Source organism: Giraffa tippelskirchi, chromosome 7, assembly GCF_054371585.1.
Source record: "Giraffa tippelskirchi isolate mGirTip1 chromosome 7, T2T-mGirTip1v1.2.pri, whole genome shotgun sequence".
NCBI classification, from domain to species: Eukaryota; Metazoa; Chordata; class Mammalia; order Artiodactyla; family Giraffidae; genus Giraffa; species Giraffa tippelskirchi.
In genome coordinates, this window is record NC_137281.1 from 45,947,671 (window position 1) to 45,968,724 (window position 21,054).

Sequence of the window (21,054 nt, forward strand, 5' to 3'; positions counted from 1 at the left end):
TCAGCCCAAGAGCTTAGATGCACCCCCAGGGGCTGTCCAGTCCCATGGAGTAGCCCAGAGTCGCCTTCTGGATTCTAACAAAACCAGGCCACCAGGAACAGCTTCCCAGAGACATGCCAGCAACAAGGCCCCACCCTTGGAAAAGGGCAACCCCTCCCTCTCAGGTTCAGACCCCCTAAGGCCTCCCCACCCCGGCCACATGCCTGTGGGAGTGGTGACCTCCATCAGTGAGGACCAGCTGGCTTTCCACTACCCAAACTGCCATTCCCTAGATACTGGGCTTACACACTTCTGCTGGACCTCCAGACCTGTGAGCGTTTCTGAACTGCGCTTTCTCACCCTGGGGCAGGTGAGGGCACTTGCATTGACCAGGTCCCAGCCCTCCTCGGTGGAAGGGTGCCTGCAAGGAGCAGGAAGCCTGTGGTCTTCAAGGGCCCTGATCGGAAGACAGCCGTTTGCGGGTTATATGTGCTTTAATTTGCTTCCTGGGGATCCTGGAGGCTGCTCTCCAGGCGGGTGCGCTAGGCTGGGCCCTCCTCCGGCACCCCACGCCAGCCCTGCAGACCCTCGGGAAGGGCCGTGTCCTCCTCCAGGCCGCCCGAGCCCTCCACGAGCTCCTCGTAGGTGATCTTCTCGGCGAACGGCCGCGGCCCGAGCAGCTCTACCATGTCAGCCCGCTCCAGCACCTCCTTCTCCAGCAGCCGCCTGCCCACCTGCACACCCAGCAGCTGTCAGTCGGCCGCCCCGCCCGCAGAGCCCCACCCGTGCCCCTCGCCCGCGCCCGGGGTCCGGCCACCCACTTGCCTTGTCCACCTGCTCGCGGCAGCGCGTGAGCAGGTCCAGGGTGCGCGCATGCGCAGAGCCGATGAGCCGCCGTACCTCCTCGTCTATGAGCTGAGCCGTGGCCTCGCTGAACGGCTTCTCCACCAGCGCCTCACCTGGCCGCGGGAGATCGAAGGACACCTGGCCCAGCTTCTCGCTCATCCCGAACTGCACAATCTGCAGCGGGCGAGTGCTGGGGTCAGCCCGGTGCAGAGCCCCCCGCCCCCCACCCCCCACGGCTGCTGCTTTACCTGGGCATAGGCGCTCTGGGTGACCTTCCTCAGGTCGTCCTGGGCCCCCGTGGTGACCCGCCCGAAGAACAGCTGCTCAGCCACGCGGCCGCCCAGCATGGCGCACATGCGGTCAAAGAGCTGCTCCCGCGTGTACAGGTACTGCTCCCTGGGCAGGCACTGGGCATAGCCGAGCCCCTTGCCCCGGGGGACGATGGACACCTGCCAGACACGGCAGGGCTCCCTGTCATCCCCAGGGCCCCCGACCACCACCCGTCTCCACAAGAGTGTGGGAGAAGAGGAAACCCTGGGCCCCCGCGCTCACAGGGGGTCACCCTGAAGGTGAACTTGGAAACACCCTCTGTCCCGCAGTCCCCAGGAAGCTGTGGAGGGGCCTGCCTTCGGGGAGAAGCTTGCAGTGAGGTGAGTTTAACCAGGAACCTCCAGGTGTCAGGTGGCCGGATCCAGACCCCTCCTGGAACCAGCACCCCGCCCCTGCACCCACAGGAGATGTGTAAGGGGCTGGACTGACCTTGAGCAGGGGGTCTGCGTGTTCCAGGAACCAGCCCACCACCGCATGGCCAGCCTCATGGTAGGCCACTGTCATTTTCTCACCAGGCTGCAGGACCTGTGTCTTCTTCTCAAGGCCTGCAAGTCACACTCCTGGTGAGAGGCACAGGAGGAACGCCAGCGGAGAGGTAGGAACCAAGCCCCTACTCCAGCGTGCCAGGGGATGGTCAGAGCAGACCTGCAGCCTGTCGGCTCCACACACACTGCTCAGGCCCACAGGGGTCTGTCCCTGCAAACCAGACGCTAAGCTGCCTTCTGCTCTGCAGACATCCCGCGCCCCACTCCACTTCCCGTGCAAGCAACATATGCTTAGGGAGACCTGTTCTTAGGCAGCAGGGTTAGCTACTCTGGCTCAACTGGTAGTGAAGCCAAATCAGGGAGATAGGAGCATTCTCTATATCCTGTACACCCAGTCACAGGCAGAACAGGGCACAGAGAGGCACAGACAACTAGTGTGAGTCAGTTTCACGACAGCACCGCTCAACATGGCCCATGACAGTGCCAAACAGCTGTGGCAACTGCCTTGGGCTCCTGACACTACATGCCTGTGTACGTGTCACACCTCAATACAAAGATAAGCAGACAAAGCATCTCTAGCTACCTGCCATCTGGATGGGCTGGTGCTCACAGCCGTGGGGTGGGGTCGTGGATGGCTGCTGGCCACATGGACACCTCCCTGACCTCTATCCCCAGGATGGCACTCCAGAGACCTTGACCTCCAGGCTGAAGCCTGCACCCCCTCTGGGTACACTGGCCACTGGGAGTACTGGGGACCCCAGCAAACTTCCCAGGGAAGCACCCAGCATGCCGTCCTCTAGGCCACAGTGGGCACCCGGACCCAGGTCTGACTCAGCACCCTGGAGGTTACAGTTCTCTGAGATTCTGAACGTTGCTCCATGAAGAGCAGGAGAGCTGCTGGTAGGTCCCACGTCCCAGATCTGGGTCTGGAGAGCTGCCTAGGTGGAGTACCCTGAAGTGAGCCTGGGGCCCCAGGGTGGAAACTCACCCACGGTGGCCCGGCTTACCTCCAATGACCCTCTCGATGGCCTGCTCGAAGTGCTTCTCCCTGACAGAGGGGCTTAGGTGGCGGGCAGCGATCAGGGCGGCTTCGTTGCAAACATTAGAAATATCAGCACCTGACCCAGAGAAGAAGAAACCATCCGTCAGGGGCCCAGAGCAGGCTGTCACAGGGACTCTGCAGTACTGGAGCCAGAGCTAAAACAGGTCAAGGGCATGAAGCAAACAGGACCTGCTCTGTCAGTCACAGCTGCTTTCAGCCAGTTTTTTGGCTCAATGATTTCCTGAGGTGTGATTCATTTAACATAAAATCTATCCATTTAAAAATGTGTACATTTCAAAGACTTTCAGTAATTTCATCAAGATGTGTGATGACTACTGTCATCTCATCTCAGACATCCCCATTGTAAAGGTGCTGTCTGGGGCTAGATCCTGTACCCAGGCTCAGCCGAACATGACTCTACCTTCTACGTCTTCAGATGTGCCCGTCCAGGAAGTCTCACGTAAATGCAATCACACATATATGGTCTTTTGTGTTTGCTCCTTTTACATGGCACAGTGTTTTCCTGTTCATACACTGTCAGGAGCGTGTCCTGGTATTTCATTCCTTTTCATGGCTGAATAAGGTTCCATCTGCCCTGAGGCAGCCAGAGGAGGCACCAGATTCCACAGATGCTTGAGTCACTCATGTAACACGGCCCGCTCTATCTGCATGTTCTGCTCACCGTACACACATCTACTGGTGACGCACTGCTGGACACTGAGGTGGTCTCCACTGTTTAGCTATTATGAGTAACGCTGCTGTGAACATCCACGTGCAAGCCTTTATGCAGACAAATGTTTTCAATTCTCCTAGGTAGGAGTGAACTGGAGATCATATACTAACTGTACTTCATTTCTAGAAGAAGTGCCAGGCCGACTTCCACAGCCACACTACTTCACATCCCCACCAGCAACATGCGAGCATGCTCATCTCCCTACATCCCTGCCAACCCTCCGTCTGTCTTTTACAGCCATCCTGGTGGGCGTGAGGTGGTGTCACACTGTGCTTTTGATACGCATTTTCCTAATAACTAATAGCATGACCACCTTCTCACATGGTTTCTGGCCATTTGTATACTTTGGAGAAATATTCAAACCCTTTTCCCATTTTTAAATTTGGGTTCTTTATATATTCTGGATTCTAGACCCTACCAGATGAATAATTTCCAAACATTCTCTTCCTTTCTGTGGGCTCTTTTCATCACATCAATAATGTCTCTCGACATACAAAAGATTTTAGTTTTGAAGAATTCGATTTTGTTTTCTCACTTGCTGTCTGTGCTTTAAGAAACCACTGCCAAATCCAAGGTCCTAAAGATTTTAAAACCTATTACAGTTCTTGCTCCACCGCTCAGGTCTCTTATCCACTCTGAGTTGACTGACTGCTATATGTGGTCTAACGTTCAGTTTCGTCCTTTTTGCTTGTGGAAATACCTGGTCAAACATACTATTCTTTCTCCATTGGATAGTCTTCACACCCTTGACAAAAGAACTGACTGAGATGCACAAGCCCACACCTGGCCTCTCACTTTTATCCTACTAGTCTACATCCGCCCTCAGAAGCGCCACACTGGGGAAGTGTCCACCACTTTGTTCTTACAGGCTGTGCGGCTCTTCCATCCCCTGGCAGCTCCACGTGAAGCTGAGGATCCAGCTTCACAATGTACAAAGGTTCTGCTCCTACACAGCCCCTCTCATCTTTACAGGTTACATCTTTCTACACTGTGTGCCCATTAACACAGATATGTCATTATGGTTTTACACATCTGTCCTTTATACGGGGGAGAAGGCAATGGCACCCCACTCCAGTACTCTTGCCTGGAAAATCCCGTGGACGGAGGAGCCTGGTAGGCTATAGTCCATGGGGTCGCTAAGAGTCGGACACGACTGAGCGACTTCACTTTCACTTTTCCCTTTCATGCACTGGAGAAGGAAATGGCAACCCACTCCAGTATTCTTGCCTGGAGAATCCTAGGGACGGCGGAGCCTGGTGGGCTGCCGTCTATAGGGTCGCACAGAGTCGGACACGACTGAAGTGACATAGCAGCAGCAGCAGCCTTTATACGGGATGCCTTAATTTCTCCTTCACTATGAAAGAATAGTTCTGCCTGACCCACTGCCTCCTGGCCTCCATTTCCAAGAGAACATCTGCTATCCTTTGGTCTTGCTGGTCTCAAGACCTCTCCCTACATCTGACCAATGTGGATGATATTGTCAGTGTGGGCGTCTCAGGCTTTATCCCACTTCCTGGATGTGCAGATTCAGATCTCTTATGCAATGTGGTAAGTGTTGACCAGGACTTCTTCCCTGGGCAGCATACCAAGGGGATAGGGCCTTATCCCCATCGTCACCACATTACATTCCCAGGGCGGTGCGGGGGGCACAGCACAAGCCAACAAAAGCCAGCTTTGGGGCCTCAGGTGTGCCCACCAAGTTCACAGTCCTAAAGACAAGGGCACACTTTCAGGACCAAATGGCACAACCAGACACCACCTGCTGATGACATGGCCAGCCCCAGGGCAGCCACCCGGCCTCCATTACTCACCTGTGAAGCCTGGAGTGAGGGCCGCAAGCTTCCTTGCCAGGGCATCCTTGCTGAGGCTCTCGTCCAACTTGAGTGGATGCAGGTGGACCCTGAAGATAGACGACCTGCCTTTGATGTCTGGGGGGCCTGAGAGAGAGAGAGGCATAGGTGGCCAGGGTGGGGTCACCTGCAGAAGCTTCACCAGGGCCAGGAGGACCCTCCCCTGCATGTCTGCACTGCACACTCGACTACCTGACCAGGGCCAGAGCTCCCCATGGCAGAAACGACCCACAGGTCACATCCATTCAGCTCTCCAATGTATCAAAACACCTTCTATCCCGTGGGGCCTCTAGTCTGCACAACTCAATCCCCAGAATGGCTGCTCTGGCAGCGGGGGACCTGGGCAGGCCTGAGGTCCTAAATTTCCAGGATCTGCTCACAAGTGGGAAAGGGCAGGGTAAATGCTTCTCTCGTAAACAGTGCACAAAAAAGAAAAGCTGAAGGACCCAACACTGTCACCTCACTCCCAGCTGCATGGACTGCTATGACCTTCTCCCCACCCCAGCCACACCTTTTCATCCCGAACTGGGGCCCAGTCCCGCACCTCCACTGTTTCACAAATGGGGTTATTTGCTTTAAGGCACCTCAAAACCTCCTCCAAATACATAGCTAATGATCGAACCAAATTTTCAACCCTCAGCACACTCACCAATGTAAATCTGACGGTCGAAGCGGCCCGGCCGCATCAGGGCTGGGTCAAGGACGTCGGGGCGGTTGGTGCCGGCCAGCACGACGACGTTCGTGGTAGAGCTGAATCCTGGACATGAGAGAAGCAGGTGAGCCCAAGCAGGACCCGGCCAGCAGCTATCTCCTCTCTCCTGCACACATGGTCCCTACTTTCTGGGACCACTGCCCACCCTGGGAGCCGTCACAGGCAGGAAACAGTGGCTCTGGTCCCCACAGTCCTCGTAGCTCTGGCTGTAACCCGACCTTCCTCAGCCAAGTGGGAACCCCATGGCCCAGTCTCAGGGTGTGAACTCCCATCTTAATTTGTTACGGATGCCTGCCAACCTCTCACACCCCACAGTGAGCTGCAGGGGCCACAAAGACCCCTCCACCCAGGTCCTGGATGGCTTGCTGGGCCCAGGGAGCCAGGCTGGGCTAGAGCAGGGGAGATGCAGTGGGGAGAGGATGGGGGTGCCCAGCAGGGTGAGGGCCTGACTCACCCAGCACTCATCCTCAGAAAAGCCTGCTGGGGCCCTCGGCCACCCCGAGACCTGGGATTCAGGAAGGGACCCCCAGTGCCTCAAGTCGTCTGTGTAGATATATCCTCCTGGGAGGCTGCAGTTGTGACCCATGCTGGGCAAAGACTGCCATGTGACCAGCCCCAGGGGAAACCCTGTTCTGGTCGACGACACTCCTGAGTGTCACCCAACTGGCTGCCAGGAAGAAGCTGAAACCCTGACTTCAGTGGGCAGAGAGCTCTGGAGGCCGTGGTCACCTTCCCGGCCCAGGCATCTGCTCGCCATGATTCTCCCGTGTCCTGGCCTGGCAGTCAACCATGATTATGAATCCAAGGACCCAAAGACTCCTCCCAGCAAATGACCAACCTGGGGTCACGTTGGGTACCTGACTCAGCTGCAAAGCCAAGTGAGCACAGGACCTGCCAAAGGTCCAGTCAAAGCTTCTCCAAATTCAAAGCTAGCATGAACGCCCAGACCCTCCCCAAGAGGCTGCAGCAGACCCGCGGCTGTCACCTGGACCAGACCCTGCCCAAGCAGGAGTCCCGAGGGGGAGAGAGGGTTCTGGAGCAGGAGGCAGCAGGAGAGAGGCAGCGAGGACACAGCTTGGGCGTCAGCCCTCATCCGGCCGCTAAGCTCAGAGGGCAGCTCCCTGCACCATGGGGCCTGAAGACAGCCTTCCTCAGACTGAGCGGGCGGGGGTCTTGCCTGGGGAGCTCTGCCCAGAGAGCAAGCCCGCTTACCGTCCATCTCCACGAGCAGCTGGTTCAGGGTGTTCTCCTGCTCACTCTGGCCTCCAAAGTGCCCGCGGCCACGCTTCCGGCCAATTGCATCAATTTCATCAATGAACAAGATACATGGAGCATTTTTCCGCGCCACTGCAAACATGTCACGAACCTGAAACAGGAGTCCACACAATGTGCTCTCTCACTGGCACCAGGACAGGACTAAGTTCCCTGGGCTGAGGCCCCACCTCTGGGGCTTGACTCCCATCTTGGCTGTTCTGTCCACCCACCAGGTTTTCTTTACATCTGTGCTGTGCTCTGTGCCTGTCCCCAGGGTCCCACCTGAAGGCCAGAGCAAGGACAAGGGTGCCTCTACCTACCTGAGCTGGGCCAACACCAACAAACATCTCCACGAACTCAGACCCATTCACGGTGATGAAGGGCACACCAGCCTCCCCCGCAGTTGCCTTGGCAAGAAGCGTCTTGCCGGTACCGGGAGGACCTGTGAGCAGGGCTCCCTGAAACAGAAAGGCAATGCCTGGTTCTGAAAGGGGAGAGACAGGGCCCAGGAGAGTCCCGCTCCACTGACTCCTCGGCCTACTCCACACTTTCGGCCAAGATGTGCCTTCCGGTTAAAACTTCCTGCTTGTAAAACGAACGCACATTCACCATGAAAAGTTCAAATGCTACGGGTAGAGGAAACCCCCCCAAAGTCCCAGTCCAACTGAGCAGGTTATTTCTTCAAGTGACGCTCCCAGGGCAGGACTCAATGGATTTCGCGGTCCAATGTTTAACAATTACTGTCAAATTGCTCTATGAAACACTCTGACTCACACCAGGAGCAAGAGGCCCTCCCCATACCCGCTCCTGTGATTCTGTTCAGCAGGTCCGACAGTGGCACCTGCATGTGGTACTGTCCACAACCTGCCTTGTTCTACGCTGACTCAAGGCTGAAATTCACACCCCAGTAACACACCTTGGTATTCCTTTAGTGAGGAGGGACTTAAAGAGGGGGCTTACACTACTTCATTTCTAGTTGACAGTATATTAATATCTACTTATTTCAAAAAAACCCAAAAAGTTGTTTTTTCTAAGTCTGTAAAAATAAAAGCAAAACATAAAGGTGGGGAGGATGAGGGAGCCTCAAAACAAACTCACAAGGCGCCAAGGCCCTGGGTCCCCATGAACATGGATATGGACTCACAGAGGGTCTCCACAAGGCAGTGGGCCATAGGACCAGGGGACCCCTGGGGCCACCAAACCCCAGTTTTCCAGCCAACCTTACCAGGTGGTCAAAGAGAAGCACAGGCCTCCTGCCCACTAATCTCCAGAGGTCAGTCACGTTCTCCTGCTGTTCAGGACAGTCTCAGGGAAGCACACAGAGCTATCAGGAAAGTCAGTGCACTCAGTCTTCAACCTGGAGAGCTCACAGCCTGATCTGGAACCCAGAGAAGCCTCAGGGGGGTGCGGGGCAGGGGGGTGCGGGGCGGGGGGGGGCATGAGCCTCCTCCATGTGAGACGCAGACCTTTCTGGGAAGGGGGTTCAGCTACTGCCAGGCCCGCCAAACATCCATGACACCCACAGGCACCCACAGGGAAACCCAGCGGCCACAGTCTCCACAGTGCTACTTCCTGTGTGCCGAGCCTCAACCTGCGTTCACACCGCACACTTGTCCCACTGCTGGGTCGTGGGTTTTCTGATAGGCAGCTGACCCCAGACCCATTCACGGCAGTTTGTACTTGTTGGTTCTTTGTTTTCTGGGGTTTTCTGGCTACACCACACAGCTTGCAGGAGCTTAGTTCCCCAACCGGGAACTGCACCTAGACCCCGGCAGTGAAAGTGCAGTGTCCTAACCCCTGGATCAGGGAATTCCCTGCACTTGCTTTAATTATATACTTTAACAATAAATAATAGAACGGAAAGTCATTCCTTCAAAAACAAAGCTGAAACTGTTATATAATAAAGCAATCAAGGCAAGTTATTGAAGAAAAAATGCTGTCAAACTGAACAGACAAAAAACTGAAATAGTAAGAAAATGTCATAAAAATACATGATTTCACACTTAGAACTGCTTCGAAGTTCTCAGTTCAATTTAGAGAAACAAAACTACAGGTAAAGGCTTTTCTGGTGGCATAGTGGTAAAGCATCTGCCTGCCAATGCAAGCAACAAAGGTTCGATCCATGGTCAGGGAAGATCCCACAAGTCAAGAAGCAAGTAAGCCCGTGCACCACAACTACTGAAGCTCGTGCACCCTAGAGCACAAAAGCCACCGCAGTGAGAAGCCCTTGCACCAGAATTAGAGAGCAGCCCCCACTCTCTGCAACTAGAGAAAGCCTGCACACAGCAATGAAGACCCAGTACACCCTAAAATAAACTGAAACAAAAAATGCAAACTTTTCATTAAAAAAAAAAAAGACAAAACTATAGACAATGAGTGCTTTGCACAGGGTACTGAACAGAGAATCTAATCGCTGGTGTCACACTCAAAGGAAGACCTGTTTTCTAAACAAAGCACAGACATTTGTGCTTGAAGGTGAAATAAACACAGTCAGGTGGGTGTGCACTGTTTACAGTTGTTATCAGGTAAGAGGATTCTTTTTTCGACTCTGCAAATGCTATTTCCACTTCCCAATGTAATTAATAAAACACAGAATCATTACCAAAAGCTGCTTGGTTCTGGCTCGGGCACCACCATGTGCTCTCTCAAGTCAGTACCTTTGGAATTTTGGCCCCAAGGTCCTGGTACTGTTTGGGGTTCTTCAGGAAATTCACAAACTCCATGATCTCCAGCTTGGCTTCTTCACAACCAGCCACGTCTGCAAACCGCACACCGATGTCATCCTTGATGATCTTGGCTATTGTCTCACCAATGCCGAAGAGGCCCCCTCCTCGCCCACCATGCCCAGCCCCCATCGGACCCCTCCTCATGGCATAGAGGAGGACGCCAATCAGGAGAAGGGTGGGCACCAGGCTTTGCAAAAAAGACCTAGAAAGGCCAAGAAAGCCATCCGTCACATTCCGTTGAGAGAGAGGCCATGAACAGTGGACCTGGCTCTGCTACACAAGAGCGAGCACTGTTTGTCTGGACACACAGCCTCACCCATTGTAAAGGGTCCCATCCACAGGCATCTGTCTGCCTGATTTCCCCTGTGGGCAGGGCAGGGCAGCCGTGGCCTGCCTCCAGAAACCCCCTGACCCAGCACGGCCTCCTCCCAGCTAGTTCTGCCCTGCTGCCGCACCACAGCCCTCAGGCTACCAAGCTAAGTATTTCCCCACCAATTCTTTCCCCAGTAAAAACACAGCTAACAAATTTGTCTTTACCACAGACACTGACTACCAGAAGACACCTGCAACATGCCTGAACAAGTTCAGCAGGAAGCACTGAACTTGTCCAGCACCAGGGCCCAACCACACCCGCTCACCCATCGCTCTTGGTGGTGTAGACCACCGCCGTCTGGTTGGGGGGCTCGATGCCTAGCTCCCACTGGGCGGTCTCCAGGTTGCGCTCGAAGGTGTCCACACTGCCGATGCTGAACCATGCATACTTCTGCAGAAACCAAGGTGCCAAGAGCTGTAGGGGGCCGCCCCCCATGGCCACCACCCGCTCCCCAGCTTCTCTCACAGCAAAGTCCTGAGTGGCTCTGATGAGTCTCCTGTCCTGGCCCCAAACCACAGACTTGTGTTTGAGGTCAAAGTATAAATGTCCGTCAACGGCTGAGTCTGCCTCTGTCCCCTATCTGCCATTTTAGTCTCTCCTCCCAGATCTCAGCTGGTGACTGTCCATGGTACTGGGCAAAACTGAAGCACAGTTACAGCTTCATGAGAGTCCTATGCTACGTGGAAGACTGTTCTCTACAGGTACCCACAAAGCAAATGAGCACAGGTGGGTGCTGGAAAGTGAAGCCAGGAGAGGCATTTCTCCAATAAAACAGAAAACTATTGCTTATTCTTTTTCAGGTCACACGGCTTGTGGGATCTTAGTTCCTGGACCAGAGGCCTTGGCCGTGAGGGCACCAGGTACTAACCACTTGACCATCAGGAAAATCCCAGAAAACTACACTTTACACCGAAACCGAAACCTACATGTAGAACACTGGCCTTGACCCCAGCCCTCACCTCGGGTGATGTCCCAGGGGCAGGAATAACACGCACAAACTGTTTATTCACGACTTCCAGCTGATCCACCTAGAAGACAGACAGCCAGTCAGGACCAGCAGAGCCCCCTGGGCCTCAGTCTCAGTCAAGCTCCACATGCACGGGCGGCACCTGTCCCAGTGCAGCTCACACTCTGCAGGACAGTTTCAGCTCTGTCTTCCTACCAACATGGACAATTCTAGCCTGGGATTATTGCAATAAACAGGAACCGATTCAAGAAGAGGAATTAAAATGTGGCATATCTGAGCACTAAACCTTCAAACTGGCTTAAAACTCCAAATGGAGGGGAGTTCCCTGGTGGTTAGGATCCTAAAGTAAGTTTTAGGCTCTCCCAGTTCAAACTCTGGTTGGGTTGGGAAGCTGAGATCCCGCAAAATGTGCAGCATGGCCAAAAAAAAAATAACAAAAAACTCCAAAAACAAAAAAACTCCAAAAGGAACACAAATGAAAGTCTTGTACTGACAGGAGAGCTGATCCCGTAACACTCAATCCATCTGGTTACAGCCCACTGCCTGGAAGCCACACACCTTCTGGGGAGCTTCAGACACGGCCTGCTGTCACCACCTCATTAACCACGATGACAAAGCTCCTTCTGGAAAACACGGGGACACTCAGGATTGCATGGTGAGGACACGATCCTCAGTGTGGAACTTCACTGCCACCCAACACAACTGCAGAAACCATGGCAGACAGGACTCCAAGCAACTGCCCCCTTGGTTTCTCTTCCACCAACATGCAGAGCCCCAGCCAGCCAGGCCCATCAGCTCTCAGGTTCCTGAGACGAGGGTGCAGCATGTCTGGCCCTGCAAGACTCCTGCCAGCTGACCCCTCATGCCTCCCCAACCGCAGTGTTCACTGCCAGTGTGCAACAGGACAGAGGGCACAGAAGGGTGAGCAGCCCTGCCTTCAGAGTGTGACCAACAGGGTCACAGAAAAAGGCCCCTGGGTGTGCACAGACGGTGACTTCCTGCTTTATACTTTTATTTCCCCAAATGTTCTGCAGCAAGCACATATTACATTTGTGACCAGGAAAAACAACGATGCTTCTTGAAACAAAGACTGCAGGGACTTCCCTGGCGGTGCAGTATAAGACTGCGAGCCTCCACTGCAAGGGAGTGGGTTCCATCCCTGGGCAGGGAATTGGATCCCGCATGCCCCACCACGCAGCCAATAAGAAAAGAACTGAGTAAAACAAAGGCTGCTACTGAGGTTTTGTTATAGTTTTTTGTTCCCAAACAAGCCTTTCACAAAAGAACAACTGGTCCAGGCCAGGGACCTCTGGGTGTAAGATCACTTATTTCTGTGACACCCTGAGATTTTATCAGGGGACCTCTTCAGACAGCTCAGAGGGGCTGGAACGAGACGCAGTCCTCAGGTTCAGGTGCTAGGCTCTCCAAGGTGATGTGGAGGTCTCCTTAAGCGAGCGGATCTGTCCTTGTCTATCTAGGCCAGGCGAGCGTCAGCTCCCAATCAGGCACCACAGGTTTGGCCAGGGTGGCATTGGGTGAGCTTGAGTGGGAGGATGGACATGTCACCCTTCTGTGTTCCAGGCCGTGCTGTGTTCCAGAACAAGCATGTCAGTGTCAGCCACATGAGACCTCAAGGAACATCTGGAACCAGTCCAGATCGCAAGCACAGGAGGACACCTATCTCCCCCCGCCCCTCAGGCCACACCTGCTGGGGGCAGGTCCTCAGCAGAGGGGGCTGCAGCAGCCCTTCCCCCACCGCGTAGAGAACATCACCACGGGCCTCCCTGAGGACAGAATGTGGACAGACCCCAGGGCAAACGGAACTCCCTGCGGATGTCACCACACAGCAGGAAGGCCCAGCCTTTACGGTGCGCTGTTCACGCAACGGGGAGCAAAGCCATTGTGCTTGTGAAGGTATATGCTCAAGCCTGAGTGCAGGGAGAACGGGGGACTCCACTGGTGTGACTTAGAGCCCAGTGCTGGCCCCCACTGTTCAGGGCCTAGCAGTAGGCCAGGGGTGCCCTCAAGGAGAAAGGCTCTGAGTCAGATTCACGACTGGAGTGTCAAGATTCACAAACAGAACCAAGTGAAATGAGAAGCCAGAGCTAACACACAATGAGTGAGTGTTTCAGGGAGCAGGCAGGTGTGGGGGTGCAGCAGAGTAGTCACATCTGCACCCCGAGGCCGACAGGCCACCTCCTTCCAAGGCCAGCAGTGTGCAAATCCCCTCACCAGATCTCTCGCCAGGTAATACTGCACGAAGTGCTTCCAAGTGATTTCCTTCCCAGGATCTCGGAAATAGAAGTAGAGAAACCCCGCAGCGACACCTGCACCCAGCACGGCCAGACTGCGGAGATCCTTGTCGTCCCAGGGCACCTCCCCCTGCGGGGAGAGAACACAACACGGGCTACACTGAAAGAGAGCGGCTCTCTCACAAAAATGTCCTTTCCCAGACAAAGGAGAAGTCGCCAAGCCCTCCACTCAAACCCCCCGCCGACAATGGCCTCCATGGGCACAGCATCTGCCGGTGTGTAAGGCCACGGCAGCTCCCAGGCCACTCAGGAAAAGCAGCCAGCCTTCCTGAGACCATCGCTTCTCTGGGTCTTTAAAAACTCCGATGGAGATCTTAGTTTTAGAAATTAAATCCACTGCTTAGAATCTTTGAATTAGTTTGTACCAAGCCCAAGCCCGCAGTGACTACTTCCTCGGAAAAGTCACAGGCCGTCTGGAATTGGCCCTATGGACACACACAAACCTTCTGCATCCGTTTCCACCAGGTAAAGTCATCTCGTTTTCCTCCTCTCTTCCCTCCGTCTGCTCCAGGACCAGCATCCTTTGGTTCACCAGTTCCTAGGAAAAAACAAACTCTGACCTCAGGTAATGGTCACACTGAACTGTCCAGAGAAGGAGGATTCAGAGAAGAGAAGAACGCTTCCAAAACACAACTTTCCCAAAACCGCTGCCTTCTGGAGATAAACAGGGAGCATAAAGAAGTGCTGCGTGTGGCAAGGGGCAGAGCTTCTCAAGGTCAGAGGAAAACCTCCAGTGCCCTCTTGGGATCAGGGCAGGGGCCAGAGTAGTGGAGACTGCAAGCCTACACCAACCTCAGACAGTTCCAGACAAGAAGGGAAATTTACAAGTTTCTTACGCTTTCTGAAATCATGAGTGACTGTATGTGTGTGCCAGGTGAGATGTAGGAGGCATTACCTTTTGGTTTGCTTTTTTCTGGCTGAGCCTCATGGCTTTCAGGATCTCAGCCCTCCAAACCTGGGCCCTTGGCACTGAAAGCGTGAAGTCCTAGCCACGGGACCGCCAGAGAACTCCTTAGGCTGGCACTCACGTCACCACCCCTTAGAACATTTGCGACGCACAGACTAGATGACTGAACCCAGTCCCCAGGCCTTTTTCTTAATGTGTGCATTTAAAGTAGTAACAGCTCAAATCACACCAGGGCAGCCCCAGAAGCATTCCTGGAGCCCCCCATCTTTCCATCAGGTGCCAAGAATGTACTGGGGGGGATGGGTCTCACTCAGGACACTCCCATCTGTGGTCTAAAGCTCTCACTACCTCCAAGTACAAGCTAAGGGTCAGGTGGCCTGAACCGTCCTGCAAAGCTGGGCACAGACAAGGAGAAACCCTCCTCTTGCCAGGCAACTAAGCCAACTATTCCTCCCATTAAAACGTCCAGAAGGCATTTCAGCATGCACAGAATGACAGAGAAATAACACAAAATCATTACTCTGGTGCAAAACCAGACGGAAAGAGTTGAGAGTGGAGAATACACAGGAATGTGTTTTCCCACAAGAACTTAGGAAAATAACCTAAAACAGAAAAAAAAATCATTCCCCTGAGAAAAGAAAAGGTGGAAAGACAGATGTGAGACAAAAATCACTTTCTGTCCCAGTCAACAGCAGCAGACACAGGGCGTGAGCATGACACTCACATGAATTCTAGGAGAAATGGGGCCGCAGCGGCCCCTGACGTACAGGCACCACTGCAACAATCATTAACTCAAAGCCCCAAAGCCCAGAAGACCCCAGGAAAGGCCAAACTCAGGACGGGGTAGAGCGAAGATCCACATGCATAAACATGAAGGACAAAAAACAAAGTCCTACAGTCACAGCGAATCACCTCCCAGTGAGCTCTGCGCAACTCTTCTCTCATGCTGCTCCAGGCTCCCCAAGCAGGAAGACACCACTGCACACCCCCCACGTCATGGAACTGTGATATGACTTCCAAGACAGGTTTGTCGAGGCTTCGGATGTAGGTGCAGAGGCCCGAAGACAAAGGAAGGCGGTGAGGCCATGTCCTCAAACCAGTGAAGGGAAGGAAGTGCTGAGACCACCTGCACACGGGCCCACCTGCTTGCCACCTCCCAAGATTAACCCCAAACTAATGAATGCTTCAAAAATTCTCAAATGTGTGACTTCCCTGGTGGTCCAGTGGCTAGGATCTTGTGGTTCCACAGCAGGGGGCCCGGGTTCCATCCCTGGTTGGGGAACCCAGACCCTATATGCTTGTGGCATGGCCAAAAATAAATTAATTAAAGTTTAAAAAAAATAAAAAATTCTCAAATATAAAATTTTGACAGTCTGATTGGTCTAACTGTTCCTTTTACGAGCTGTTGCATTTCTAATTCTGTGTTTCTTCTACTCCTCTTAAAGAATTTCTCAAACCCATAGGGACAAACAATGAGATTCTGGCACTTTAAAAGCACTCACCACACTCACACAAGCAGCCAGACTGTCCGACAGGAAAGGAGGAGTAAGGGAGAAGCCGATTTTCTTCCTGACTGCAGCCTGGTGCAATCGACATGCACCTCCAAGTCCGAACTCTGCAAGCCTGCCGACACAGGGTCTCCGAGACCTACTGCACAGCCCACAGCCTGTGCTCAAGGGGCACACGTGCCCCAAACTAACTGCAGTTGACATGAGATCTCTGTCCTGCTTTCAAAACATGAGGCTCAGCTTAACCCTCAGATGTGCAGAAACAAAGGCTTGCTCCCAGGCTCCCCAAAGATTCACCCACCACTTCCTTCTGGAACACCTTCTCTCTTGCCACCTTCACTGATATATTAACACTGCAAAGACGTGGGGCAGGTGACCCAGAAATGGGAGACGAGCTAGGTGTGACTCAATACATACAGAAGCTAGAAGAGGGGCGGCTGGGTCTCCTGGGCCATCACGCACCCTGTCCCTGCTCCCCACAACACAGGACACCAAGAAAGCCACACTCGGGTCCTGTGACCTCATGCTGCTAATGAGGGCAGGAGAAAGACATGTACCTTTAGGTGGTTTTGAACACAGCCACTGGGAAACTGACGCCAGACTTATCTGCAGAGCCGACTGCTGAAAGCGGATTCCCTGGAGACACTGAAACGGGAGACAGAATTAGCTTCCACAAATTCCGATGCAGCATCTTCTCACAGTGGCAGTTCCAGGTTGGAAAGGACCAGGATTCAAGAGGAGGCATAAACCTGAGGCCTTTACCTGCTTTATCTCATTAAAAATATGATTCAATGTGACTTCCCTGATGGTCCAGGTGTTCAGACTTTGCCTTCCAATGCAGGGAGTAGGAGTTCAATTCGATTGAGGAGCTAAGATTTGTGGCCCCAAAACACAAAATATAAACTACAGAAACAATACTGTAACAAATTCAAAAGACTTTAAAAATAGTCCACATCAAAAAAAAATCTTTAAAAACAAATATGATTCAAGCAGGAGAAACAGAAACTACATTCAGGGCAGAAATATATGAAGAATTTTTATAGCTACAGCTATCAAAAAAACCTGCAAAGTAATCACTTCCTGCCTGAGGCAATTTTTGTCACTAAAGCTATTAAAACAAACATTAATAACCCTTAAAAACAAACATTATTCTAACCTTAAAATCATGTGAAATTTAAAAACCAAAGGGTATTATGATTTATCTTTGATCAGCCACAGGTCAGCAGTTTTGTCAGGAAAGCAAACATTTTCTGCCTGCTAACTTGCTCCAGTTGTGTCTGATTCTTTGTGACCCTATGAACTGTAGCCCGCCAAGCTCCTCTGTCCATGGGATTCTCCAAGCAAGAATACTGGAGTGGGTTGCTGTTCCCTTCTCTAGGGGATCTTCCTGACCCAAGGATTGAACCCACATCTCTTATGTCTCCTGTACTGGCAGGCAGCACCACCTGAGAAACCCTGTATTTTCTTGAGTTCTCAAAAAAGAAAATGACAGTTTTTATTACCATAAGCTACTAACAATACTTAACATCAGTTAAAGACAGGATGAAAGACAATTTTGGTTTCTCACTATCATAGGTCAAAAGCCGTTATAGGAAAAACGAGCACAACAGAAGCTACCACAGTAAAAAACCAGCTCTAAGCACAGTCACTTGGTATTAACTGTAGCTAAAAAACCTCAACCAGGACTTGCCTGGTGGTCCCCTGGTTAAGAGTCCATCTGCCAATGCAGGGGACACAGGTTCAATCCCTGGTCCGGAAAGATTCCACATGCCAAAGGGCAAATAAGCCTGTGGATAGCTACTGAGACCCGGCTCTAGAGCCCGTGCTCTGAAACAAGAGAAGTCACTGCAATGAGACACCCTTGCACCACAACTAGAGAGTAGCCCCCCATGCAGCCATGAAGACCCAGCAAAGCCAATATAAATAAATACTTTTTAAAAAACTGTTTTAAATCTTGATGCAGGGCAGAAACCAACACATTATTGTAAAGCAATTATCTTCCAATTAAAAATAAACAAAATTCTTTTTTAAAAAGGTCCATAAACAAATGGTTAAAAAAAAAACCACCCCAACCAAAGATTTGGATTGTTCCCAATATTTTATCATAATGAAACCGGATCCATACATGACGACTCTTGTGTTATTTCAACCGTGCCGTCTTTCAAGGTGGCAGGCTATTCCTCAGTGCAAACTCCATTTCCTAACAATTATTAATTTGCTGATAAGCCCAATCATTCACACATCCTTATCAGAGGCCACAGAGTGCTAAAAAGTCTGGTAAGCCATGAGAATGATACTGAAATCCGGGAAAACCGTAAACAAGGGGCTCAGGAAGGAGACACAGCAGTAACAGTGATGAGGCTCCTGGAGCCTTTGCTCCATGTAGTGTCCCCTCCCCACACACAGCAAGTCACCACACACAAGGGGACCAGAACGTAATGTCACAAAGGCTGTCACCGTGAGGGGAGGCCTAGCCAAAGGCCCACAGAAGAAGATGGTCCTGGGCCCCTCTGTTCCTCAAGGCCCTCCGGTGTGGGGTGGAAAACACACAAGTCTGGAGAGGGTGGTGAGGGCCTGAGGTAAGGTGTCTGGGAGCCAGTTGTATGGGATGAGTGCTCTGGCGCCCAGCCCCCAGGGTTTCCCAAGCAGCTCCCCAGAGAGGGAGCTGGGGCTCCTAGAGGTGTTAGGAGGTCTCCAGCCCTAGAAAGACAAAGCATGATCTTCAGGCCTTCAAAACTTGAGAAACATCCCATTCCTTTATTTCACGACTTAGTGTTTTGATTTGCTTAGAGGACCACAGTAGGTCAGCTGCAGCTCTCAAAGACAGGGGTCTACCACCCATTCTTGGTGTCTGGATATGCAAAGCCAGCATGTAAAGCTGTGCACAGCAGTCTTCCCGTAACAGGCAAAGTGCCACTGTCCTTTCTTTCTCAGGTCACGAGTCAGGTGACTCCAGCCTATGTCTCAGATGCACACAGGTGCAGCCCCAGCAGGCGCTGGCGAATCTGCTGGCAGTTCCTGCTCAAGCCTCACATCCTTCAGGAGTCGATTACCCCACCTCTCATAGCGTAGCACTCATCCTCCTCCACCCTTCTCTTCACTGTCTACTCCCTCTGTTCTGTTTCCTTCTCCTTCATACCTCCTAACACGCTACCTACATGTTGTTGTCTGGTTCTCCTTCTGGAGTGGAATGGACAATGTAGGAAGCTCAATCAACGAATACGTAACTGTGAGAAGCATCCAAAACATAAGCTTCCCCTTGAGGAGTGCTGACTGCTCCGGCACTTCTTTTAACCAGAAGGCAAACTGCGACTTCATCTCCAGCCTTCCCACGCCCGGTCTAAGCCTTCAAGTCCCTCAAAGGAGAGCTCATATCTGTTCCAGATGAGATGCCGGGGCTAACAGACTCCACAGAGGAACAGCTCTGTCTGGGAAGGAACTCAAAGATCATCAAACTTGCTCCCTTCCTAACTAAAACCACTGCTGCTGCTGCTGCTAAGTCATCTCAGTCGTGTCCAACTCTGTGCGACCCCATGGACTGTAGCCTACCAGGCTCCTCCATCCATGGGATTTTCCAGGCAAGAGTACTGGGGTGGGGTGCCATTGCCTTCTGCGCTAAAACCACTGAGCTCCATGGAATTCAGTGCCTCATGACACACCTGTGTTGCACCCCTCAATCACTGCATTCCATCCAGCTAACAACCTGAACAGTCCCCTGCAATGCTGAGTTGCCACGTGGCCACAGATGAAAGGCTCTCCTTTTACTGATATTGCCAAAAACAATCAAACTGACGTGCACCGTCCCCAAAATGAAGAGGTAGGAAGGAAAAGTTCACTCCTGGAAACAGGACAGAAACCAAACGCATGGGCCCCCTTCTTCCTTTCAATACTGTCTGAAACCAAGACAGCTTTCTCTGACCAGAATCCAGAGGCTCCACATCAGTCCGCCACAAAAGAAATCAACGTGATCACTGTTCCCCTGGGACGCTCAATACAAAAATAAACCTTAAAATATGGTCTACTTCAGAGAATCTAACCCAAAGGAAGGCGTACAATACAGAAGTATCTACAAGCAGAGATACTGACTGGCTATGCTCTAGCGTCTCCTCTCCTCTCCTATAAAACAGGGTTTAGTGCAGAGCCTACCTGCCGGATGGGTATAAGACTTAAATGAGACAGTCCCTGTAAAGCCCTCAGCATGAAACCCCTCAAACAACGTTAGCTATGATTACAGTGTGGAACTGGGCTCGACGAATGTTGTCTGAATAAAAAACACATAACACTTTACAAAACTGTATCATGACAGAGAACAACCCTGTGACACTAAGCAGAAGTGATATCACCGCTGAGCCCAGGAGGAAACCACCTCGCAGTCGGAGCGAGAGTCCGAGAAGCCAAGGTAGGCTCACAGCGGAACAAGGCTTGAACACAATTCGCTCAACGCGGCTCTTGGGAGCGGGGAACAAGAATGCAGGGGCAGTGGGCAGGGCACTGAGAGGCTGCGGGAACTTTCAGAGAAAAAGGCGTAAGAGGCCACAGGAAGGAAAGCACACGGAGACCTGTTCGGGCCAGCGGCAGCCGCCTCAGCCGCTAGGAAGGGCTGGAGCCCCGGGGCCAGCCAGCTGGCCGGAACTGTGGCCGCCGCCGAAGCGTCTCCGCTTCTAGGGCTCGGGTTCGCGCATCTGGTTCCCTCACCGCTCCCCACGCAGGCGGCGCACGTGGATGGCGTCACCGTGGCGTCAAGAGCGACCACCGCCCCCGCCGCCCGGAACCGGCGGGCTGCGCCTCCCCGCTCACCTGCTGAGCGGTTCCGAGCGCCCGAGCGCCTGCCCCGGACGTCCTGCCCCCTCGTGGGCCAAGGCCGCACCGCCACAGCACGGCGAGCGGCCCCGCCACCGCCCTGCTGCCGGCCGCCGCCACCAGCCGCTGCGACATTCCCCCTCAGACCTCGCGCCGCTCGGGCGCGCGCACGCGCAGTGCAGCGGCGAGTAGGTCATAGGGCACCACACCTCCAGCGGACCTAGGGGTCT

The 21,054-nt window shown here is 52.9% G+C and overlaps 1 protein-coding gene across 19 annotated transcripts; it reads right to left on the bottom strand.

The window, feature by feature from the left end:
- Positions 1 to 454: 454 nt before the first annotated feature.
- On the bottom strand, positions 455 to 20,974 carry LOC145513020 (mitochondrial inner membrane m-AAA protease component AFG3L1). Of its 19 annotated transcripts, none has more exons than XM_081507989.1 (17): positions 20,584 to 20,735; positions 16,787 to 16,893; positions 16,582 to 16,669; positions 14,053 to 14,147; positions 13,530 to 13,679; positions 11,290 to 11,358; positions 10,596 to 10,720; positions 9,889 to 10,159; positions 7,552 to 7,689; positions 7,190 to 7,343; positions 5,915 to 6,022; positions 5,227 to 5,352; positions 2,648 to 2,758; positions 1,585 to 1,700; positions 1,074 to 1,274; positions 805 to 999; positions 455 to 713 (listed from the first exon to the last, which is right to left on the bottom strand). In XM_081507989.1, exons 4-17 carry the CDS (start codon positions 14,059 to 14,061, stop codon positions 522 to 524), a joined length of 1,965 nt encoding a protein of 654 aa, XP_081364115.1. In that variant the 5' UTR covers positions 14,062 to 14,147; positions 16,582 to 16,669; positions 16,787 to 16,893; positions 20,584 to 20,735; the 3' UTR covers positions 455 to 521. The 19 variants fall into 19 exon arrangements, with proteins under 19 accessions (XP_081364115.1, XP_081364110.1, XP_081364105.1 ...); XM_081507984.1 differs by having other exon boundaries at positions 14,049 to 14,147; XM_081507979.1 differs by lacking the exons at positions 16,787 to 16,893; positions 20,584 to 20,735 and adding an exon at positions 20,822 to 20,974.
- Positions 20,975 to 21,054: the final 80 nt, after the last annotated feature.

Excerpts from the sequence above, each read along its gene's own strand:
- LOC145513020 (XM_081507978.1), bottom strand. The coding sequence starts at position 20,959 with ATGTCGCAGCGGCTGGTGGCGGCGGCCGGCAGCAGGGCGGTGGCGGGG. Across the intron at positions 14,148-16,581 it reads GTGTTCAAAACCACCTAAAG|GAACTGGTGAACCAAAGGAT; the intron begins GTACATGTCTTT and ends GTTTTTTCCTAG. Across the intron at positions 13,680-14,052 it reads GGTGGAAACGGATGCAGAAG|GGGGAGGTGCCCTGGGACGA; the intron begins GTTTGTGTGTGT and ends CTCTCCCCGCAG.